This window comes from Squalius cephalus (assembly GCF_949319135.1).
Source record: "Squalius cephalus genome assembly, chromosome: 21".
Lineage (NCBI taxonomy): Eukaryota > Metazoa > Chordata > Actinopteri > Cypriniformes > Leuciscidae > Squalius > Squalius cephalus.
Window position 1 is genome coordinate 15785162 of NC_137142.1, and position 10253 is coordinate 15795414.

Genomic DNA, 10253 nt, shown 5'->3' on the forward strand with positions numbered 1-10253 from the left:
GTTAACATATTTTATTATACAGAACAAAAAAAGGTATTTTTCTTCACCTTATTAAAAAAACGTAAAAAAAAACTTATGAAAATTTAAATAAAGAAACAACCACAATTGTGTGTTTGTGTTTTTTAACTGCTTGTATCAGGAGAAATGTGTTCTATGAACTTGTGATGATGCTTTGTTTTAATGTAAAAAGGAAAGACGACAATTAGGCATATCGTTTTCAAAACTATCATTTTGACAAATTTATTTATTTATTAGCATGCTTACTCAACTCATCAGCTGTGGAGAACCCATTATACTGCTTGACGAACACTTCTTCCTGTGACATTTCCTATTTAAACAGGAATTAGTGGCAGAACATGCATATATATATATATGTAAGGACCAAAATTCCTATACATTCAGATTATGAACATAATTTGATTAAATTCTTGATAAAGTTCATTCATTTAAAAATAATGTATGTGCCCTTGCCAAAGTTTTGGCAAGGTTCTCTCAAAGTTACGAACAAATGTTCTTCTCATAACGTCAGTCATTTGGTCTTTCAAAATATTAGCAGAATAAATGTTATTTACATTATTCAGCAATTTTTTTTTTCTGAAACATTTTAATTAGACTTTAAATCTAATGTTTTTTTAAACGTTACTAACAACTTTTCAAATGGTTCAGAGAACAAAAAAAAATCTTCCCGTAATACTTGCAAAATTGGAAAATAGAGGAAAGGTTCCCTTTTTTTTTGCTTTATCATTAAGACATTAAAAAAACTAGACATTCTGAGAACGTTTAAGAAATAATGTTTTCATAACTGAATAGGAATGTTAGCAAAACGTAACAAAATAAATTTAAGTTGGGGATGTAGTGTATTGGTGTTGTCCTTCCACCCATGTGTTTTTTGACCTGTGAGTGACATTAACAAAAGCCATGAAAATAATTTAGTTTTTATTTTAAAATTAAATTATAGGACTATGAAAAGATTATTTATTCATTTTAACTGCTTTGAATCTGACAGCTTTTAACCTACATGGCCTCATAATAAAAGTGCATTTCGTCAAGTGCAAGTTAAAAGGGTGGTTGATTATGATTTCACTTTTTTAACTTTAGTTAGTGTGTAATGTTGCTGTTTGAGCATAAACAACATCTGCAAAGTTACAACGCTCAAAGTTCAAAGCAAAGGAAGATTTGTTTTTAAAGAAATCATTATTTAAGGACTACAACATTCCTCTAGGGTTAGTGACATCACCAACCCTAGAATTTACACAAACCCCGCCCCCTGAACACGATTTATAGATTATCAAGACAGAATATGCTAATCAATGACTAGAAGATAACTAACTACACATAAGGTACATAAATTCATCAACTAAACATTCAGAAACGTCCTGTTGCATTCTACATGTTGTCACTTCTTTTTGAGTCTCTCCATCATTGTCTGAACCCGATTTGAACATAAAAGGCAAAAAGTTTTTTCAAAAAATGTTCAGTGCATGTCAGTGTGTGTGCAAGCTGTTGAAGCTCCGCCCCCTGTGCCAGGAGCAGCAGCTCATTTGCATTTAAAGGAACAGACACAAAACGGTGCGTTTTTGCTCACCCTCAAAAAGTGACAATTTTAACATGCTATATAAAAATATCTGTGGGGTATTTTGAGCTAAAACTTCACGTACACACTCTGGGTACATCAAAGACATCTTGTGAAAAGGGCATTATACCACCCCTTTAAGTCGAGTCAAGTCACATTTATTTATATAGAGATTTTTACAATAGGCCTACAGATTGTTTCAAAGCAGCTTTACAGAGAAAACAAGAAAATAATGCAACAAAGTTTGTTTCCATAAAAAAATAGTGTCACAGTCCAGCTTAAGTAAGTTCAATGATGTTTCATTTTTGTTGTAAAAAGTTATTAATTTAGTTCATTTATAGCCGCTCTGGAGAAAACTGTGATGTCATTGTTCAGCTCAGTTCAGTTCCCAGATAATGGTGTCAATGCAGGCAGATCAATAGTATTGTTGAATATTAAATTTAATGTCCCCAACTAAGCAAGCCAAGCCAATTGCAACAAAGGCAAAAAAGGCGACAGTGGCAAGGAACCAAAACTCCATCAGGTGACAGAATGGAGAAAAAAACTTAGGGAGAAACCAGGTTCAGTCGGGGGTCTGGCCAACGAACGTCTCAGTAACCTTGGTTCCCTGAGATGAGGGAACGAGTGTTGCGTAAGCCTTAGCTTACGCTACGGGAAAGCCCCTTTTCTCGAGAAGATTGAAGCCAAAATTATCCTATAATTTTCTTAATTTAAAACACACTTGCTGCAGCAAGCAGACCTAAGCGAGACAGCTTTGCGCGTTTATTGGCTGCTCTGCAGCAACTGCTGCAACCTATGGAGAGGCAGCTGTGACGTACGAACCAATGAGGGCACTTCGCGCCCTTCGTGCGTCACGGCCCGCCAAAATGGGCATGGCTATGGCTATATAACCCGCGCCATCCATAGTTGCTTTGGTTTCATCGACTGAAGCGATACCGTATCGGAGCACAAGCACTGCAAGGTTACACAACACTCGTTCCCTCATCTCAGGGAACCGAGGTTACGTTAGTAACCGAGACGTTCCCTTTCGAGAGTACTCTCATGTTGCATAAGCCTTAGCTTACGCTACGGGAACCCCGGTGTAAAACGCCATGCATGCTCAAAAAACTTCCTCAGTCAGCGTCCCAGGGCAAGTCCACCGGGCTCATAAGACGAGTAAGCTAACGTGAATGAATAATGCTTGATACATTATAGTACAGTCGTGCCAGATCTAAGTCAGGCTCAGTACAGTACAGGTAACCTACGCGCTTGACTGAGGCGAGAGCCATCAGGAAGACGGTTTTGAGTGAGAGATATTTCAAATCTACGGTCTGCATTGGTTCAAATGGGTCACCCTTCATGGCCTCTAGGACCGTGGAAAGGTCCCAGATGGGAACCGAAGGGGGTCGAGGGGTGTTTAGCCTCCTAGCTCCCCTGAGGAAGCGGACGACTAGGTCGTTTCTCCCCAGTGATTAACCAGACGCTGGCATTAGAAATGCCGCTATGGCCGACACATATACTTTGAGCATGGAGGGGGATCTACCCGCGTCCAAGAGCTCTTGGAGGAAGGAGAGTACCTCCAATACTCCACAGCATTGTGGTTCTATGTTCCGTGCTGAGCACCAGCTAGAGAACACTGACCATTTCAAGGCGTAAAGCCGCCTAGTAGAGGGCGCTCTAGCCTCTGTGATAGTGTTTAACACTCCCTCTGGGAGGTTAACAGGTACCCGTTGAGGGCCCATACATGCAGGGCCCATAGTTTGGGGTGGGGATGCCAGAGCGTCCTTTTGGCCTGAGAGAGGAGGTCTCTCCTCACTGGGATCGGCCACGGACCATCGGCCACACTTGGTTCCTCCAAAGCGGAGCTACTAGGAGCACAGCGCACTTGCTCTCCCTGATTCGTTTGATAACCTGTGGTAACAACGAGATCGGTGGGAACGCATAGAGCGGACGACTGGGCCAGTCGTGGGCCAGCGCGTCCCTGCTCTTCGTGAAGTAAATTGGGCAATGAGCGTTGTCTTCTGAGGCGAAGAGTTCGACCTCTGCTCTGCCAAAAATGCTCCATACCAACTGAACCACCTAGGGGTGAAGGGACCATTCCCCTGGGGGAACGTTGTCCCTGGATAACATGTCTGGACCCAGGTTCAGAGTGCCTGGTACGTGCGCCGCTCTCAGTGAGCGCAGATTGTGCTGAGCCCACACGAGAAGGCGTTTGGTCCTGGTGTACAGGCTCCGAGATCTGATGCCGCCTTGGCGGTTTATGTAGGACACCACCGACATGTTGTCCGATCAGACCAAGACGTAGTGACCCCTCAAGTATGGGAGAAAAAACTCCAGAGCTAACTCGACCGCTCTCATCTCTAGACAGTTTATGTGTAGGCATTTCTCCGGGCCTGACCAGAGGCCGGAAGTTGGCCTGCCCTCGTACAGGGCACCCCAACCGAGGTTGGAAGCATCTGTCGAGACTACTTTTAGCTTTGAGACCGTCCCCATGTCGACGCCTGACTGGTACCAGTTGGCTGTCTTCCAAGGTTCCAGGGCTTCGATACAGCCCTGGGTTACCCTGAGACGAAAGTGACCCGATGTCCACGCACGAGCCGGGACTCGGGGCTTTAGCCAGTACTGGAGGAGGCGCATTTGTAGCAGACCCAGCTGAAGTACTGCTGAAGCCGATGCCATGCGGCCCAGAATCCTCTGAAACATTTTGAGAGGAGTGACGTTGCCAACTTTGAATGACGCCGCTAGGCGCTGGATGGAGAGCGCGCGCTGTGACGTAAGCCGGGCTTTCATTGACACAGAGTCTATTTCTGTTCCCAGAAAAGAAATTTTCTGGCTGGGTAAAAGCGAGCTCTTGGTCAAATTGATCTTGAGACCCAGATTCTGTAAGTGACTGAGTAGCAGAACTTTGTGAGTTATCAGTTCCGTCTCTGACTGAGCTAGAATTAGCCAGTCATCTAGATAGTTCAGTATTTGCATACCCTGTTGTCTCAGGGGGGCGAGCGCCGCGTCCATGCACTTCGTGAACGTACGGGGTGCTAAAGACAGGCCAAACGGCAGGACCATGTACTGATAAGCTCGGCCCTCGAAGGCGAATCTCAAGAATGGCCTGTGACGGGGCGCTATTTGTATCTGAAAATACGCGTCTTTCAGATCCACTAAACCAGTCCCCCGGGCGAATTTGCGCAAGGATTTGTCTGGTCGTCAGCATTTTGAACGATCGCCTCATAAGCGCTTTGTTCAATTGTCCGCTATCCTTCTTTGGAATGAGAAAATAGCAACTGTAAAAACCTGACTCGCTGTGTGTTAGAGGAACGGTTTCGATTGCACCTTTTCTCATCAGTTTCGGATAGCTGTGTGATAGGGATCCGGTAACCTGATCGACTTGTGCTTGTGACACTGTACATACAGCGCTTATGTGAGGAGGCGCGCAATGAGTAACGGGGCACCAAGCGGCACACTATATTTTTTTACAGTCTATGGTTTACACATGAATGATACACTCGCCGCGAGAGCGGGTACGTTTTTTTTATTAGTGGAAGCCCTAAGTGTGTGTGTGTGACACTGAACGGGCAGTGTTTATGAGTAAGGGTGAGCACTGAATAGTGGGCACAGTTCGTGCAGTTAAAACACAGTCGGCTCAAGCCGGATAAAAGGCAGACAATTTTGCTCTTTTTGAAATTTATTTGGGTCGCCGTGAAAACGGCGTTTGTGTGCAGGCGTGCATTTTGTGTAACAGGCTCGTGTACTGCAATATAAACATCTCCAGTCGCCTCTGATGCGGGAACTGCGAGAAGTGTGCGCGAGCTCTTCGACGGTGGTCCGGCCGCAGCGAGACTTAACCGTCATCGTTTGCCCCTTGTGGTCAGGAGGGTTTCGGAGGCTCAGGGTCTTGCACAATCTTGGGTCTCGGGCCCCGTGGGGGAGGCGGTCTGCGGCGGCTAGACGAGCGCGAGCTTCAGCGGGTGGATGGCGCTGGAAAGCTGGCGGCTGCTTCTTTGAGCGGCCTGACGCAGAACTTGAGCGCCTGTGCAGAAAGTGTCGCAAGGCCTGTGACGCTTTCTGTGCTTCCGTTCTGTGAAGCCCTTGACAGTCGGGCCAAACAGACCGGATGGCGAGATAGGCGAATCCAGGAAGGAGGCTCTGTCCGCGTCCTTCATGTCTGTTAGCGTCAGCCACAGATGGCGCTCCAAGACGGTGAGGAGCGCCATGTTTCTGCCGATAGCCTGAGTGGTGGTTTTCATCGGTCGCAGGGCTAGGTCAGTTGCGCTTCGCAGATCTCTTAACGTCTCTGGGTCCGGACCAACCTCGTCCACTCAGGTTGACCTGAAACACTTGAAGCACCGCCATCGTGTGGAGTGCTGATGCAGCTTGACCAGCGGCGGCGTAGGCGCGACCGGTGAGAGCTGACGTAGTTCGGCAGGCTTTTGAGGGGTGAGCGGCCTTAGACTGCCATCCAGTGGAGGGCGGACAAAGGTGCGTTGACACAGCCTCTTCGATGGGGGGGAAGATGCAGGTAGCCTTTTTCCTGGGCGCCGTCAACAACGGAGAGCGTTGAGGAAACAGAGGTTTTTTAGTCTGGCGGAAAACGGAGACTTCCATGATTTAGTTAAATAGTCATTGAGTTCCGGAAGAAACGGGGCGGGCCTTTGCTGAGGGGCCTGGCGGCGCCCCTGCAGAGACCACTCGTCGAGCCTGTTGCGCGCTGGTGCGTCGGGTGGAGACAACTAAATTGATCTTTTAGAAAACGTGAGTGAGCGCAGCGGCGACACACGGAGCTTAAAGGATATATGCGCGCCGGACGGAGCCGGCTTTCTCAGTCCTGCAGTGCAGTGACTCGTCCCGCTGAAGTGCTGTTTCGACGACGCGAGGCTTCTTCCAAAGTCAGCGAAGAGGATCATTCGCTTCAGTCGATGAAATCAAGGCAACTATGGATGGCGCGGGTTATATAGCCATAGCCACGCCCATTTTGGCGGGCCGTGACGCACGAAGGGCGCGAAGTGCCCTCATTGGTTCGTACGTCACAGCTGCCTCTCCATAGGTTGCAGCAGTTGCTGCAGAGCAGCCAATAAGCGCGCAAAGCTGTCTCGCTTAGGTCTGCTTGCTGCAGCAAGTGCGTTTTAAATTAAGAAAATTATAGGATAATTTTGGCTTCAATCTTCTCGAGAAAAAGGTCTTCCCCGTAGCGTAAGCTAAGGCTTACGCAACACGAGAGTACTCTCGAAAGGGAACCAGTTCTCCTCTGGCCAACGAACGAACAGAGTATAATTATGATTCAGGCAGCATTACATGCCGGAAATCAGAATCCAATCTAGAGAGAACATCAGCATACAGATGGCCTCAAAGCTAACAGACATGGACTAAAACCCACAAACTCTTATTCTGACTTCATGAGTTTCATTATGTCTTCTGGCTTTAAGATTTGTGATCATTTTATTCAGAAATTTTAATTTTCATGACAAAGAATAATTAAATTAAAGATCTAATTAAAGTGATCAGTTTACATCAGGTGTCACCAACCCTGCTCCTGGAGGGCTACAGTCCTGCAGATTTCAGCTCCAACCCCAATCAAACACACCTGGACCAGCTAATCAAGCTGTTCAGGGTTGCTTGATAATTACAGGCAGGTGTGTTGGAACAGGGTTGGACCTAAAGTCTGCAGGACAGTAGCCCTCCAGGAGCAGGGTTGGTGACACCTGGTTTACATGCTCTAGAGTTTCTCCAATAAAGATATGTATCACGTTAATTTATAATTAAACCTACTAAATCTGATAAGGTGCTTTCAACTGTAATTATTCACAGTATTAGTCTTAATCTATGCCCTCATTTTTAAAGTGGAACCCATTATTCCTTTCTTAGTTCTACACGGACGGAAAACGAGGCTGTACGACACCGCTGCAAGGATTGTGGGTTTACATGGCTGCGCCCGGTGAAGCCATGTTGATTTATATCCTACTGACTTTATTCTGAATAATATGAATTTGTGAAATGACGTACATGAACACATAAACATGTGGAATCAAGTTCGTAAACTGCAAAATAACAAAACCTTGAAATATGGGATCCCGATGCTGGTGAGCGTTTTAATAATGTAGCTTCGTGTATGCTGGGTGAGCTATTATCATCAAGTCTTTATAGTTATGTTTTAAATATTTGTGTGTGACTTAAACTTTAGTAATTGTTAGACTGAGATCGTGGTTTAAATAATACTTATAATAATAATGGGAGTAGTAGTAATGTAGAGGTTGATTAATTGACCGTCAAAGCAAAGGTCATATTTTGTGTGATGTAATTTTTTGTCCAATATTAGTAATATTTGATGAAGTTTTTTTTTAAATTAAAGGTTTTATAAGAGTGCACTATGAGGTTTATTTAGTAGTAAAAACAAAACATGTATGTAAATCAATTCATTAACGCCTAAAATAACTACAGGAGTATATTCTCAGATAATTCAGTTCTAGGTTTCAGATTTCGACAAAATGTTGTGTTTTTTTCATTTTTGATACTGATGATATATCAGTTTTTCAATTGTGCAATATTTGCAAGTTCTAGTTTCTATTTACAGGATCTAGTTTCTGCCTTTGTACATAATGAGGTAGACTGGTACTCATATTTGAATGTTTATTTTCTGAAGCTTCTGGTCGTGGGAGGGTCGTTTGGACTGAGAGAATTCACTCAGATTAGGTATGATGCGCAGAAGATCAAAAGGAAGGTATGTGAAACTTAACAGACTAAAATATAGCATCTGAAATACAATCTGTCCATCTTGCCAAACGGACAGAACTGATTTCTGCTGTTCAATACAATCTCTTAACATGTTATTGTTATACTTCTTTCATGTTATTTATTATTATATTTTTTTTTTGCATGTTTGTTCCAGCTGGACCCGACACTGGAAGCCCGGGTGAACACTCAAAAACAGTCTGTCATCCTTGAGGAAGAGTATGAGGTATTGAGATCTGTGTTCGTACACTGTTTTATAGTGCTATAATGTTTTGAAGAGCCATCTGCTGTTTTGCTGCCTGCAGCATGGATGTTATGTTTATTCGGTAGTAAGTTTGTGGTAGCATAATTGTCAAACATCTGGCTTGTTAAATGCAATGGGTGCAGGTTTGGATCTGACGCTGGGTGACTCAGGAATTGTAATCACAATTTTGTTGTGCAGTTTGTCAAGCAGGACACGTAACACTAGGTTGCTCCAGTGAGACTCAATGACCCGGTAATTAGTGTTTTTTTGGAACGGAAAGTGTCTAGTTAGCTGTTTAGTCCCAACTAAGTGCACTAGTTTCATTTATTATCTCCATTTCAGGCTGTGGGTGTTTGAGGCTGTCCACAGGACTGCAAAAACACACTTTCATTACACTGCAGTGGTGTTAAACTGATCAAAAGTGACAGTAAAGACAGTTATAATTTTACAAAAGATCTCAAATAAAAGTTGTTATTTTGAGCTTTCTATTAATCAAAGAATCCTGGGGGGGGGGGGGGGGGGGGGAAATCAACATTGTCAATGTTGATAATAGGGTATATGTCGAACGTCGCATGACGAAACCGGAAACCTGGTCTCATCGCATCCGCTTGTCATAGAAAGTGTTAACAGCCGTATGAACTGACGCCGATATCTATGGAATTTTAAGGTAATCAGCTAACCTACCTATCTCACTTTGTTATTGGCGTTTTATTCTATTTAAATATCTAAACGTTAGTGTGAAGATTTTTTTTTTTTTTTACTTTTAAATATCGATCTTCACATGCGAGGGACATTGGTTATGATCATCTTTGCTCGCTCCTTTTAAGTTATCTTGAGTAAAACAGTAAAAAAATGCAAGAAGCACATACAAAAGACCTGAACCGGAAGCGATGCGTTCTGTTTTCCGGTTTCGTAATGCGACGTTCGACATATACCCTATTGACATAAAGAATCACCTTTAAGGACAATACAGTTAAATCAATTAAACAATCAATAAGAAATGTTTCTTGAGCATATTAGACTTGATTCCTGAAGGATCATGTGATGCTGAAGACTTGAGTAGTGATGCTGAAAATTCACCTTTGCCATCACAATAAATTACATTTTAAAATGTATTATAATAGAAAACAGTTATTTTAATATGTAATAATATTTCACAATATCACTATTTTTACTGTACTTTTCATCAAATAAATGAAGCCTTGGTGAGCATAATAGGCTTTTAAAAACATTTAAAAAAATCTTTTTATTTGAACTGTAGCATTCAGACCATTTAATACTTGAGCAAGACTTGATTAGGAGTTTAATGCATTTTCTATGCATTTATTCTTGACTTCTGATTGCCATTTAGCATGATTTGTGCTTTGTGCATTTGATTTGTGGCTAAAACTGGCTATGGTAAAAAGAGTAATTTTGATGTAATCCAATCTCCTTTGTTGCTGCAGAAATTGAAAGATATGGACTTGGGTGGATGGCAGAACATCCGTGGCCCTCGTCCCTGGGAGGATTCCAGGGAGACCCAGGACCAGCAGCGATCAGGGCTCAATAAAGGCACATAGAACTGAAAGTTAAAACTCCTCCTACTGGCCCAAAGATGTAAGACACTTAAAAACAGTGCAGTCTATACCTTGGTTGTCAGCACTGCATAATATATCAGCACTATTATGTGATTGTATACCGAGACCAGAGACTACCAATTTGGATTCCGTTTTGTTGGAAATATACTTTTCTAATACA

At 43.3% G+C, this 10253-nt stretch overlaps 1 protein-coding gene across 1 annotated transcript; it reads left to right on the forward strand.

Annotated features, from left to right (window-relative positions):
* Positions 1-7414: 7414 nt before the first annotated feature.
* cox16 (cytochrome c oxidase assembly factor COX16) lies at positions 7415-10253 on the forward strand. The gene is made up of 4 exons (XM_079856260.1): positions 7415-7623; positions 8184-8261; positions 8430-8498; positions 9962-10253. Exons 1-4 carry the CDS (start codon positions 7561-7563, stop codon positions 10073-10075), a joined length of 324 nt encoding a protein of 107 aa, XP_079712386.1. The 5' UTR covers positions 7415-7560; the 3' UTR covers positions 10076-10253.